At 39.4% G+C, this 15,355-nt stretch overlaps 1 protein-coding gene across 5 annotated transcripts in view; it reads right to left on the bottom strand.

Annotated features, from left to right (window-relative positions):
- Positions 1–15,355, bottom strand: part of znf507 (zinc finger protein 507) — a 71,150-nt gene that overhangs the window by 26,263 nt on the left and 29,532 nt on the right. For 3 of the 5 annotated variants that reach the window (XM_077520278.1, XM_077520280.1, XM_077520281.1), the window contains exon 1: positions 3,025–3,187. In XM_077520278.1, the coding sequence (XP_077376404.1) occupies positions 3,025–3,183 (159 nt within the window). In that variant the 5' untranslated portion in view covers positions 3,184–3,187. Of the gene's footprint in view, positions 1–3,024; positions 3,321–8,223; positions 8,277–8,347; positions 8,447–15,355 lie in introns of those variants that run through there. The other 2 variants (XM_077520282.1, XM_077520279.1) reach the window with 2 other exon arrangements.

Genomic DNA, 15,355 nt, shown 5'->3' with positions numbered 1-15,355 from the left:
GATGAGACAAGCGGAGACAAACCAGGCAAAAGACCACATAAACACCCAAAATGCAACAAAAACCCAACCCCACCGAACCAAAACATGACAGGAAAACCTTGCAACTTCAAGATGGAGAACCATAACTTTGGAAACTCCTGACCCCAGATCCTGGAAGCCCCGACTCCATAAAGACCTTAACCCCGGAAACCCCAAAATTAGTAAGAATGGGAAATCCTGAACTTGGGAACTCCTCTCAAATCAACTGTCAAAAGGTTCGTCTCAAAAAAGGTTAACAGGAAAATCCTTAATCCTTGACCCTGAAACCATAAAGACGGTCAATCCTAACCCTGGAAAAAAACCTGATCCATGTCCTTGGATAACCTAAACTCAGAAGACACTCACTCTGAAATATCAAACCGAAGTCTGAAATCCCACAACAACGAAATCCAAACATCACGATACGATATCATGATATTACAGCAATATGCAACCTATGATCTCTAATAACTTCGAAGGGCCAAAACACGTCTTGTAAAAATGAAACTGCACTAAAAACCTAGCCACCAGAGGGTGCTCGAACTGCACAAATGGAAATCAACCTGGTTTTTTTGACAGGTGTGCTGCTTTTAATATCGTGACATGACGACGACGATATATTGTGGCAGTTTTAATATCGCGATATCGCCGTTACATCCGATCATCCAAACCCAAGAAAACCAGAATCTTGTAAAACCCGAATCCTAGTACAGGGGTTGAGAACCTGGTCCTCGAGACCTGCTGTCCTGCCCGTTGAAGTAAAGATGTTTCTCAGCTCCAACACAGCTGATTCAAATCACGATCAGAGCTTGCTGATGAGCTGATCATTAGAATCAGGTGCGCTGGAGGAGGGAGACATCAAAAACGGGCGGGAAAGCGGCTCTCGAGGACCCGAGTTCGCGACCCTTGCTTTTTTAGTAAGTAAACTGAGGTGCACAAGTATTGAGAGTCTCAATAACGATCCACACGGAGCTGTTATTGTAATTCTCAGCTTCTAACTTCCTGTTTGTGAAAAGATGTGTTTAACTCATTCACTGCCATTGACGGAAAAAGACGTCAAATGATGCATATTTATTTTTTATTTTTTTTGCTGGTCTGGCAATGAATGTGTTAAAAAAGAAAAAAAAAACCTATTGGTGATGATCACACTTTCATGAGTCTTCCCCATGAAAGGTCAACAAGTGGAGTTGGAATGAGGAAGATTCCACCTGTTTCAAACTGCTAATGGACTCGAAGGATTCTTTGTTCCTGACATTTATGCTAAAGAGACTCATGCACGCACGCACGCCCGCCCGCACGCACGCACGCACGCACGCACGCACGCACGCACGACGTCAAGCACACGCCATTTAAAGCGGCAAAGTGCTGCTGCCGGTCGTTCTTCCGAGTGGCAGGCAGACGTCCTGAATAAAAGGGAGTGGCATTAATATTAATAACGCTAAAGTGCCTCCATAATCAGACACTGGACTGTCAGGTGGCCACGCACACACACGATAAATCCAACTCTAAAGCCATCGGCCATTTTATTAGGCATACAATCTTATGCAAGCCAATTGAGTTTTTGAATCACAAGTGGGGGGAAAAAAAGCAAACTCGCCTTGCGGGTGACGAAGGTGAGGAAGATGAGCACGGGTGATGAAAAAAGGGAGGCGGGAGGTGAGGAAGGTGGGTGAAGGAAAAAGTGGGTGGAGACGAAGGCTCACGGTGAAGGATCAACTCGAGTACTCACCGATACAATTTAATAAGTACCGATAAGCGCAACTACTTTTGACATGTAAACTTTCTCTCCCAAAAACAATGACGGATCATTTGAGAGAAGGACCAATCTATCCCCATATCGAATTCTTACGCAAGCGTCGGACTGACAATGTGGCGGAAACATTTTTGACGGGCAAGTAACTTCAAACATATTTGCAAATACGTTCAAATATGTTCCAACAGAGTCACAAATAAGTTTGAATGGACCTGTAGGCTACATGCTACAAACTTAGCATATTTCATTATATATATATATATATATATATATATATATATATATATATATATATATATATATATATAGCCTATCCCAGCTGGCTTTGGGCAGTAGCCAGCCAATTGCAGTAATTACAATGTATTATTATTATTATTATTATTATTGTTGTTGTTGTTGTTGTTGTTGTTATTATTATATTAATTTAATTTAATTATTAATTCAAATATTTTATTATTTTGAATTCATTTAATTTAAAAATTTATCTAATTTAAATAACTACGTAATTTTATTTATATATATATATATATATATATATATATATATACACATATAAAATATTAATAATTAATTAAGAATTATTTAATGAGTTCTATAATTATTAGTTATATACAGGACTGTCTCAGAAAATTTGAATATTGTGATAAAGTCCTTTATTTTCTGTAATGCAATTAAATACAAGTCAATAAAAAAAAAAATCTTTCAGGAGTGCAGTTATCAAATTCGTTCATCTACACGACACAGTCGGCCGCTGAATAATTGCGCGTTTGTGCTCGTCTGACCGCAACCATCAATAAGCAGGTGTGTGTGCGCGCGTGTCGCAATATTGCTCATGATCAAAAGCGTTTGTCGTGTCTACTTTGCTGGTAGAATTTAAATGTGGAAAAATGAACCTGGCTCAATGTAAATTGCGTTTGTAAGACATATTTTGAGATTTTCACATGAAGTGCGTTCGTGTGTGTATGAATTTGCAGCAGTTTCTTGTCCTCGACGCTCGAGGTGACCTTGCGCTCGCTTGAAGGTCATTTTCAAAATTGTCCTTTATCGCACATTTCATATCTTCACATGAAATTCAACAACGACCCTGCACGTGTGTGGTTGTTGTGATGTTTTTCAAGGAGCTCCTGCTGTTGACCGCGGCCGACTGTGTACTTAAAGGGGCAGTACGCCGTTTCGGAACGTGCTTGCTGATGCACATTTTCACTAAATGACATTTTAAAGGACGCACACGCACACACGCACACGCACACAACCTGTGTCAGCCTTGAAGGTCTTCTGGCCGATTCCCATTCACCTTGTCCACTTCCTGCGCGACCATATTTGGACATTTCTTGTTCGGCCAACTCCGCAACATTTGGACTTTTCTGGAGGTCACAAACAAACAAACAAAACAAACAAACAAAAATGACCATCCATCTTTGTGTATTGTGCGTGTGCTCACAAAAGAGGCGTGAATGGAGGCAACAGGTTTGCATCTATATGCAAATGGCGGAAGAGGACGTGGATGTCATCAGGCAGCATCGAGAGGATGAAGCCAAAGTGGAGTGCGCTGCAACAAAATATGAAAATATGCATCGGGAAGTTTGTTTGTGACAAAATCAGGGTTCTATCAAATTTCATTTCATGCTTTTTTTTTTTAATGCTATGAATGTACAAGAAAGTATCTTTTTCAAGTTGTTCTTACACTTATTAAAACTCATTGACTGGCAGCCATTTTCACAGAAGTTGTTTTACTGGATTTTGACTGATTTTGCAAGGCTCACAGAATACTGTGTTCTATTGCAATAAAAACATGGAACCTACCAAAAGGAAGATAAAAAAAGTCTCTTCTTTCATCAGGGGAAAAAAAAAAGTATATTTGTATCTGTTTCTGTTTTTCAGCAATTAGCATTCGAATATCGCCACGTTTCATCATTGTAATTGGCTGACAACCAGTTCAGGGTGCATATATAAGTGGTTTTAAGAAAATGGATGGATGGATTATTATTATCATATTATGGATTATTTTGTATTATTATTAATTTATTTACTATTTATTTGTTATTATTATGTAGTTATTGATTATTTATTTATATCTTATTATTAACTATTTTAATAATCCGCAATATTAAAATAATAAAAGGCTTGCAATATTTCAGTTGATTTGTAATGAATCCAGAATGGATGACATTTTTGCTTTTTTAATTGCATTACAGAAAATAATGGTCTTTATCACAATATTTTAATATTTAATATTGTATATAGTACATATGTATATTTATTATAATATAATAATAAATTTGTAATGATAATATCAATAATTATAATATTGGATTATTATTATTATTATTATATTATGAATTATTTTTTATTATTATTAATTTATTTACTATTTATTTGTTATTATTATGTACTTATTGATTGTTTATTTATATCTTATTATTAATTATTTTATTTTTATTTAGTATTTATTTCTATAATTATTATTATAATTCTTATTTTATGACCGCGACCCTTGTGTGGAGTAAGTGGATAATATGAAGATGGCTGGATTATTTTATGATTAGTTTTATCGTAGATTATCGTGGCTTTATGACCTGAGCAATATATCGATAATGGCGGCATCGTCATATCGCGAGATCATCGTTATCGTGAGCCTCGTATCGCATATCGTATCGTATATCGTGTCGTATCGTATCGTGAGGCAACCCAGATGTTCCTCGTTCCCGTCTGCTCTCATGGCCGTGTGTTGATCCTCCCTCAACATCTTGTCGGGCTTTTGGCCTCAGTCTGGATCAGCACCCGTCTTCCCCGACATCACGCACCAACTCTCATAAGCACCTTTCTGTGTGTGTGCGTGTGCGTGTGCGTGTGACGGGAGTCTCGGGAGAGGTGTCGCAGATCAGGACCGAGCTGAGATCCCAAATGTGCCAAAAAAAGCAAGTGGAATTACACGACAAGCGACTTATCTCCTGGCTGCTGCCTCCTCCAACGAAAAACCCCCAAAGCCACTACATGCCCCCCCCCCACCCCCCCCCTTCTCCAAAAAAAAAAAAAATATATATATATATAATCTTTTCTCGCTCATAAAGCCACGTGATTGGCCGTAGCGTCGCCATCTGCCCGCCAGCACCGGCTCGCGCTCATCAGTCCGCCGGGATGACTGACTGATGATGACGACTTTTCTGTCATAATCGATTCTGTTGCACTTTTGCCTTGAAACGCAAATTTGAAAAAAAAATCAAAATAAAAAAAAAAATCAGAAAATAACTTCTACATGTTTCCAAATTAATCAACAACTCATCAATGATCACATTACTCAACAACTATTTTCATAATCGAGTAATCATTTCGAAATGGTCAAAATCCTCAACAGGAATCGTTCTCTGATTTTTGTAATCCTTCATGTAAGCAGACAGAAATATTTTTTTTAAATCAAAATAAAACATTTCGACTTTCTCTGCTTTTATTTTGAATAACCGAAACAAATAACTGCATCCGCCTCAAAATTTTTTTTTCTCAATCAATCCCTCCTTGTGTAATGTTGCTTAATTTGTCTTTTTTTTTTTTTTTTGGTAAAAATATAACTAAACAATAAAAAATAATTGGTAAAAATAAAAAATAATTAGAAAATTTAAAATTTAATAAATACACTTTATTACGAAATACATTTTTATCCAAATATTTGATGGACACATTAATAAAACTATTGATTCTAAAAATCTTTGAAATCTTCAAAATGAAACCTGCAATGCTGGCTTGAAACCTGAATTTGAAACGTGAATGCTGACTTGAAACTTGAATTTGAGCTCAATTTTCCAGGTTCAAAATTCAAAATGCAAAACATTCACCGTAACTTCAAACCCGATTTTGAAACCTTAACCCTGACTTGCACCCTTATTTGAAATCCTTTTTTGTTGTTGTTTTTGTCTATTTTGCTGAAAAAAATTCTCCCTTTTTGCAAACACGCCCTTACTTCCTGTCAAGTGTCGGAGATGGCGACCATGTTTGCTGCTGGTCGGGTGCATCTGCTTGCTATGCATTGTTTCTTCCGTTTAAAGGCGCGTGCCAGTGGAGGGCAGCAGGCAAAGAAAAGGCCGACCGGCCGGCCGGATCAATATGAGATAGCTGATAGCGGCAAGATCACATGATAAATGGCCGCCGCTGGCGCCCTGACAGCCTTTAAGGCCTGCAAGGACTCCTGCCTGCCGGTTCAGCTCGCCGTCCTCTCTATGCACTCACAACAACAACAACAACAAATTCTTTCTGTGCCAAACTTCTCCTACACAACAAACAGGGAAAAAATACAACTATTTGATGTGAATATTTACTTGTGTTTATTAGTACAATTGATAAAGCCAAGACTAAAAGACCAACACTGGCATATTCGATGATTTAGATGACGATCCTGTGATGCATTCAAACAATTTTCAACACCTAACCTTTGTTGAAGCCCGAACTTATCTGCGGAACCCTACTTTGAAAACCTCATTTGACAATTTAAGTTTGAAACCCTAAAACTTTTTTTGAAACCACCATTTTCCAACTCTTATCCTGGCTTGACAATCAAACTTAAAACTCTAACTCTTATTCGAACCCTACTTTAACAAATATATAACCCGTGCTTGAAACCGTGATCTGAAAGCTTAAGTTGAAACCTCAACTTCAAGCACTTACAACCCTTTATTGTAACCTTAATATGATAGCTTATCCCAGGCTTGGAAGCCTGAATTGAAACCCTAACCCTGACCCTTGTTTAGATCACATTTTTGCAAACCTAATTTGAAAACCCAACACTAACTTGCCAATCCGAAACGTGACTTGAAGCCCAAATTCTAGCTCGAAACTTAAGATTGAAACCCTACCCCAGGCTTAAGCTCTGAATAGAAACTGTAAGCCTAATTTGAAACCTGAACTCTGGCAAGAAACCCTGAATTTAAACCCTAACCCTGGCTTGGACACCTAGTTCTGGTTACAACCGGAACTCCCTAAATTGTAGCCCTGCTTTGGCACTATAACCCTGACTTGAAGCACTAAATTGAAACCCTAACTCTCACTTCTAACCCTCATTTGTTACCCTAACCTTAACTTAATTCGACGCCCTCCTTTGAAACCCGAGCCTCTTTCCCAAAGTGATGTAGCAAAACATCTGACTTGTCTTCCTCCAACTTGGAAATCAAACTTGAGCGACGTGACTTTGACTTCCTCTTTCCGTCTTCTTTTTTCCCGCGAGGACAAACCCCGCCTCCGACCGCGTGATGTGTGCGATTGTAGGACGTGCGGCATTCCCGGCATGTTGTGCGCCGTGACTGATGGCGAGTGTAAAGCTGAAGACGAATGAGAGCGTCCTCAAGCTTTGGGGACTTAAGACCGAAATAAACTCGTTTTGTCGGGAGTCCTGACGCCCGCGCGTGATGGATGAGCGCCGCGATAAAAAATATCACATGGTGCGTAGAACATCGCGTACGTACGCTTGTCTTCTTGTCCTACGTTGTCACATTCATCTCAAAGCTGACTTCACAGGTGCCGCCTTAGACCAACTCAAACCGTAACTTCAAACTTTAGCTCAGACTTGAATCGAAACCCGTAACTTGAACCCCCAAACTGAGCCTTGAAAGTCGAAACGTGCTCACTTTGAAACTCTACTTGATAAGTCTAACTCAAAACAAAAACGCTTGTAGTAGAAGTTAAGACTTGACGCCACCTTAAGGGATCCTGCGATAGTTTTAGAATATTGTTTGTTAGCGTTAGCGTGCTCACCATTCCTCCCGCAGATGAAATGTGTTCCACTCTCAGATTAAAGATGGGGGACGGGGTTCACGAGCGCGCGCAATTCCCCTGCTGAGCTCTTCATAAATATCAAAACGTCGCTCGTCGCTATCAGCTAGATAGCTAGGCTAAGGTAATACGTCTCCAGGTGGCACATGAGCAATGCGCCCACGCCGACGATGCGACAAGATAGCGCGCGCATTGATGGAGCGGCCGTGTCACAATCGCGCTTTTATTTTACTTAAAAAAAAAAAAGAAAAAAAGTATGCTAGTGTTGACAGCAAATGGATAACTGGCGCGTCGATGCTATCGCCATTAGCACCCCCTGCGGACTTTTATAGATCTGGCAAACAAAAATAAAGAAAATAGTCCTCAACTGTGCACTAAAAAACAGACAAAGTTACTTCTTTTTCAAAAAGTGTTTTGCTTTTTGGGGAACTTCTTTTGGACTACTGGTCGCAAAGGGGAAAAGTGTGATGATGTGGTCATAAGGCTAACATTGGCACTCAAACATACATAAAAAATGGACTCAGTCCAGTCCTGTTTCTATCATCAGGCATAAACTCCAAGTGTTACTCAATTTATAGTCATGCTAATTGGCTATAGCTAATGCTAGCGTTGTAATGGTGTTGTTAACTAGAAACATTTCCGCGGAAATTTTAGATATGACTGCTGACACTTGCAAGGTGGAAAGCCGCACTCACTGAACACTTTGCCGAATCTTGTTGAAACCAAGTTGTTGAAATCAGGACACTTCCTGTTAAAAGCAGGTCAGTTATGGGTCACTTCCTGTTGAAATCAGGTCACTTCCTGTTGATTTTAGGCCACCTCTGGGTCACTTCCTGTTGAAATCAGGTCAGTTCCGTGTCACTTCCTGTTGAAATCAGGTCACTTCCTGTAGATGTTAGGCCACTTCCGGGTCACTTCCTGTTGAAATCAGGTAAATTCCCGGTTACTTCCTATTAAAATCACGTCACTTCCTGTTGAAATCAGGTCACTTCCTGTAGATTTTAGGCCACTTCTGGGTCACTTCCTGTTGAAATCTGGTCCATTCCGGGTTACTTCCTATTAAAATCACTTCACTTCCTGTTGAAATCAGGTCAATCCCTCCTAGGTGCTTGATTTGTGGATCCCCCCCCCCCCCCCCCCCCCCACCCCCTTCTCCATTCATTCCTATGGGACTTTTTGGTGTTTTTTGGGGGGAAAATTGTATCGCCATGGTAACTCGGAATTCCGGAAAAAAATAATTCCCCGCTGAGTCAGATCGAGCCACATCTTTTGATACCTCATTTGTGTCGGTACGTTCAACAGTTCGGGCCGCATTTTGTCAGAAAACGTCCGGTATATAACGAAAAATAATAAATGCCGTTTTCTAGGAAAGTCATACGTGCCCGCTTTGCTCCGCAGCAGACACATAATAATGTCATCCAATCTAACTAACCATTCACGACTAGTGTAAATGCATAGAATTCAAATAGTGATGCAATAGAAATGGAAAACGTGAGCTAATGCTAATGCTAACTGAGCACATCTAAGCGGTGGTGGGTGTTGTTCACAGTTATATTGTGCCTGCTGGTCACGACAGGGGACATTCAGAGGTATCAGGAGACATATCTGCTCTTGTGAGCGAGACAAATGTGCGGCGTTGTCCGTCCGGCGGGTCAGCGCGAGTGCTACGCGTGGCCTGCGGGGGCAGCGTGCAGAAGGAAATGAAGCAAATGAAGGTTCCATTGGAGACATTGCGGCTGCAGGCCGTGTGACAGACACTCCAATAAAACCGCTGCCCACGATCAATCTCAGCGCACGGCAGCGTACCGTCACCGTATGTAGTATGAACGGGACCCCGCCCACAGTTCTAACAACACCCGAGACGCTTTTATGTTTCAAGTGTGGGGTAACTGTGAAAGGTAGCTCGTACCAGCTAGTAGAATTAATAACAGGTACCAGTAATAGTGCAATACGTTGTTTTTTTTATCAGGTAGTTGACTCATAGTCTCGGTTGTATAAATAATATCAGGCACAAGGTATTATATATTGGAATGTAAACATTAACAGGTAGTACAAGTACTACTAGTTATTAGACATACTACAGGCTACTAATACAGCTATCAAAATCAGCTGATTGAGAGTACAGTACTGGATAGTATAAATCATAATAGTATAAACAGTACCAAGTACTAAGAAGAGCACAAGCTATTAGAAATTCTACTAAAGTGTATTGAGAATAGTACCGATACCAAAAGAGATATGCTATTGTAATTAGTAGCAAGGAATAGAAAGAGTACACGCAGTAGAAATACTACTAAAAATAGTACAGGGGACTAGTATATATATTATGCACCCTAATCAGATAGTTAAGAGTACAATAGTGTGTAGTAGAAATAAGAATAGGTACTAGATATTGTAATTTAAATGCAGTTGTACCGTTCACTAGCAACGTATTAGTTATTTAAAACAGTACCAGGTACTAGGGTAGTATTTCAAATAGTACCAAGCAGTAGAAATAGCGCTAGTCGAGGTAATAGCAAAAACACCGTGTAAGGTAGAAGAAATATTAGCAAAGTGAAATGAAACAAAGCAGTACATTTACTACCAAGTACCACAAACATGACCATGGAAGAAATACTAGTTGCTACTCGTAACTTCTTAACACTCCATCATATACTGTAGCGTCGTGACGCTCACGTCAATGTCGAGTGTGTGGTGTACGTGTACGTGTGCTTGAATTGTGTACTGAATTGCCTCGAAAGATCGGTTGACTTTCTGCGGCGATTATCGGACAACGTGGACATTGTCTCGCGCGCGCACGCACGCACGCACAAGCTCGCGGCAATCTAATTGCTCTCCGAGGAGAAGCAGATGCTGAGCAGAAAACTGGCCGAGATTCAACTCCTCCTCCTCCTCCTCCATTCCTGCTCCTTCTCTCCATCCCTTCTTCCTCTCATCCGTGCCCATCACTTCCTGCGTAGCGACTCCATCATTCTGCCTGATTTGTGACTTTTTTTTTTTTTTTTTGGATCTGTGTACAGCACAGGAGACTAACAAAAAAGGGGTCGGAGGATGGACCCTTGAGGGACCCCATGTGATTGCCATTCCGATTTCATTTGCTCCAAAGTAGGACCGACCTCAACCCTGTTAGGACCGTTTCATTTCGTCAAGTTTCCAAGCTGTTCAACAGAATATTTTGATCGGCGGGATCAAACCTTGCACTGAGATCCAATAAGACGAGAAATGACAACATTTCCTGAGTCAGTCTTTAATCTTATGGTACTTGAATTAGTAGAAAAATACTGCCTGGTATTGTAAATAATGCCGATTATTACAAATACTAGAAAGAGTGTCAGGTGCTGGATATAATTATAGCAAAACAAAAAAAAAGTCATTTGTTTTAGTCTTTGGTAATTAATTTAATGCATGGTAATGAGTTTATTTTGATATTAGCTTATTCACTCCCAGTCATTTTTCTGTCTGTCTTAGGCCCACAGAATATTGTGTTCTACTGCTATAAAAACATGGAACCTACCAAAAGAAAAATTTGAGTCTCTTCTTTCATTAGGAAAAAAAAAAAAGTATATTTCTGTTTCAGTTTTGCAGTAATTAGCATTCTAATAAGTTTCATTGTGATTCACATTCCTGGTGAAAACACTGGCAAAAAGAGCTTTTTGCAACATGGCCCTGGCTGATCTCTTATACTCTGCTGCCACCCCCTGGTCGTTTTTGTAATAACAAACAATTTTCAGCAGTGAAAAGTTCATATTTTGTCCAGAATGAATTTGATAACTTTATTATTTTTTCATGTTCAAGTAATACCTTTAAAAACTATTTTTTCCAGTTGCTGTCGACTGATGATGACATCACCTGTGCTGAGGAAGTAGGTGACGCCCAATCATGGCTCACCTGTTTTCTGGGTTTGGTCAACTGAGCCATGATTGGTCGTTACCAGGTGATGTCATCATCAGTCGACAGCAACTGGAAAAAATACTTTTTAAAGGTATTAATTGCTGCTGGTAATAATGAAGGTACCAAAATAATTATTGACAAAATGCTGAAAATGGCTTAATGAGTCAAGTATCCCTTTAAATATTGCGCACAAGTAATACATGTTTTTTAAAAAAACTAAAATTAATACTGAAACTAAATAAACCTAAACTAAAATTAAACATTTATTAAACAACTAAAATGAATAAAAACTAACAGAACCACCCTGAAAACTAATTCAAACTAACAATTTTTAAAAAACAAAACACAAAACGAAATAAAAACTTAACCAAAATGAAAAATTCCCAAACGATAATAACCCTGACGTGAACTAATGAGAAGTCGTGTAAAAAGTGGAAGGCAGTCACATCATTCCGGCTTGATTGTCGAGTTACAGTCGAACGTTTTGGGAGACGAGTTTGAGTCGCGGGTCCTTCCTTTATTAAAGTCTGCGCTAATTGAGAAGGCGGCCAAATAATGGCGAGTGACACTTTAATGAAGACGTCAGGACGAGGACCAAAGAACGGCGGCAAGCTTTTATTGCAAAAAAGTGAAGAAAAAAAAAATTAAATAAATTTTTTTTAGTGCGACTCGCATGTAATGCGTTGGGCTTCTTTTTTTATTTTTTTTTGATCGGGTTACATTGCGATGATTTGGAAGTTGCGTTTACAGTCCAAAAAAAAGTTGAACTTGCGTCTCCAGTTGAAGTGAAGCTGATTGTGTTTGTGAGGGGGTGGGGGGGGCGATGTTATGAAGGCGCCCTCGCCGGTGGCGGAGCTTCATAACGTGTCAGACGTTTGCTTGTTTTGTCGGCTTGCAGTAATAAAAACATTTTGTAGCGCACACACGTGTCGCCTTTAAGTGAGATTAATGAGCGCGCGCAAACACGAGCACCGTCCGTTGGAATTGCAATTTTTATTTTATTTTTTTAAATCTGGTGCAGCGTTTGTACGCTAATGTTTATTCAGAATGCGTTTGTTTGTTTGTTTGTTTGTTTACAGGTAGTTTCATGTAACCATGGCAACTTGGGTTGTTATGATACACCAACACTGACAATAGACTTCAAATATGCTCAGAAGAATAAAAAAAAACAAAAAAAACAGTTTTCATTCACTTCAAAATTTCTACTTCAACTTTGTGACACTTCAATAAAAAAAAAAAAAGCCAGATTACATGTTTTACTTAATTGTTAAAAAAAAATAAAAATAAATAAAAAAGGATTTTTTATATAACTATATATTCATCCATTATCGTATGATATTGGAGATATATAACTAAAATAAAAATGTAAACTATAATTTAAAAATATAATGTAAATATCTCAAAGTGTCAAATACAGTATTGGAAATCAGAAGTATTATTTCGATGGATAATATCTTACTGACTTCATATTATTGATGTATTATTTTAGAGTAAGAGACAGGTACGACTCCCAAATATTTATCAATACTGTACATGAATTCTGAATTTGCAGTTCATAACTAATCACAGCCTCCACTAGCCTTCTCTTGTGTTTCCATTCAACACTTGCGAAACAATCGCACAAACGGCATGCGTGTGCGTGCGTGCGAGTTTGTGTGTCCATTGGTGTGACTGCTTAAGCGTGCCTGTAATCACACAAAATGATTGCCGGCAATTAGCGCTGTTCCGCTAATTAACTCGCTCGCTGTCACGTTGTTTAGCGCCTGCGCTTGGCGCCACCTGTTTCCCACAATGCACCTCTGCTTGTTTGTTTGTTTGTTTGCTTCTTGCTCGAGACGGAGGCTGCACGAGGAATCATTCGTCTGGGAGGGTTTTCATACAGTGGCCTAAACAGGTTCGTCATCAGTCAAAAGAACAAAAAAAAATAGTTTTGGAACACTACCAGTAGGGCTGAGCAAGTCATCGAAATAATGGTGATTTTTATTTGGGCTTCTCACAACAATAACAACATTCTAATCAAAGAAAAACGACGAATGGGCCCAACTGTGTGGTGTGTTTGCACATTCCTACATTATGAAAGCACCCCGAATGCAGCATGTGACAGCCCAAGAGGTCGCGAGGCCGCCATTCACTTTCCCCATTCATTTTCAATGGGACTGACATTGAACTTTTTCTAAGTCTCACTTTCCACGCCCACTTCCACACATACAACTTCTCAGCATTACCAGCTCTGAGAAACTGTTCAGTTCTTTTTACTCATCTATCTTTCAACTTCAATTAAAACGTTGTAATTTTCACATAATTTATCGTTCAATTTACTTCCTAAACATTCAGCTAGTGGCATTCAGCTTTCAGCATTCCCACGCAATTTCTCCAGAAATTGCACTCAGTATAGTTTATAAAGTAGTCTGTTCACGAGATGGGAGGAGCAAGATGGCCGCCCTGTCACTTCAACGGCTTGCACGGTCGCGTGTGGGCTATCCAGTCATATATTCAGATCAGTGTTCTGCCCTCGCTGAACGTCCTTGAAGCTGTTTAATGACACCCCAGCTGGAGGTGACTGGAAAACTAAAGGTGTACACAAAAAAGAATTGCACATTTTGTGTATTTAAACGCAGGAATATACTAAAAACATGGCCGGTGCTAATGCTAGCAGTTCATGTAAAATCCTATTGAGATGCTAACTGGCTAAAGGCAGGCTATTATTTTAATCTGTTATTATTTTACGGATTTTTTTTTTTTTTCAAGTTATATTTCAAGTTGTAATGTGGTTGTTGAATAAATATTACATTTTTAAATCCAGGAATAATCATGTTTATTAATTTAGTTTCAATATCAATAAGAAAAATGTGATTGTTAGGTTTAGACTCTGTAAAGGAATTACTGTACGCATGCAAAAGTCAAATGAAAACTAGTTTTGCAACACTTCCCAAACTCTGTTATTGGCATCACTGCTGTTGAACATCTTCAACCTCAGAACATTTATACTTAAAAAAAAAAAAAAAAAAAAAAAAAGCGTGTCAGAATGCAAAAGTTCTTTTGCTCGGTCCGCGCGCGCAATTCCCAGTGGGAAGGTGGTTGCTTTTAGCGGCACATCTTCCTGTGATGAGGCGTATCCAAAAGGTTTTATGAGGGAAAAATGCTGATGTGGCAGCAGCTAATTAACAAAATGGGCTTTGTAGATGGTGGCTGTGAACCCGCCCCCGCCCCCCCCCTTTCCTCCTTTAAGTCATCTTGCGTTTGAATGTGATGAAGTTAGCGAAGCCGAGAGGCTGCGGAGGAAGCGCGCGAGGCACACACGTAGCACTTCTAAATGGAGACTACAATCAAAACAAACGTCCGGACTTTTCTTCTCCTCTGATTGGTCGCCGTGATCAAAGCGCATGAGTAATTGGGATCTATTTTGTTTTCTTTCTTCTTATTGCAACGCACACTTTTTCCTGCCGACTCGTCTTTTTTCCTGCTTTGCGGCATATTTGACGTTTTTGTTGCAATGAAGTTGAGGGGAAAATATAATAAAGTTTTATATAAATAAGTTTTTGTGAGTCAAAAAGTATAAAAAAAAAAAAAAGTGTCCTTGTCAAACCGGGTCATCTGGTCACACTAATCCAACTCATCAACTTCTTTCATGCTAATGTGGCTAACTTATCATCTCTTTGCCTACACTTGCGTCTGCCAAACATTTCATTGACCAGCTAACCAATCATCTTCTTGCCTTCCCATGTGTCTTCAACCAATCAGCATCTTGCCCATCCTGCTCCTTCACTCATTTTTTTTTTTGCTTCTGGCCTGGTCTTAACCCTCATTTTCCCTGGTGTTTATTTATTTCTTGGCTGCTCACTAATATCCGCCCATGCATGTAGGATCTTCAGCTGTTTTTTTTTTTTTTGGTGCAACATGTACTCGCAATTTGCTGTGATGTTTTCAAACATCAGA

Source organism: Festucalex cinctus, chromosome 4 (genome assembly GCF_051991245.1).
Source record: "Festucalex cinctus isolate MCC-2025b chromosome 4, RoL_Fcin_1.0, whole genome shotgun sequence".
NCBI lineage: Eukaryota > Metazoa > Chordata > Actinopteri > Syngnathiformes > Syngnathidae > Festucalex > Festucalex cinctus.
Note: the sequence above shows the minus strand (reverse complement) of the source record. Positions and strands in the feature narration are given on the sequence as shown.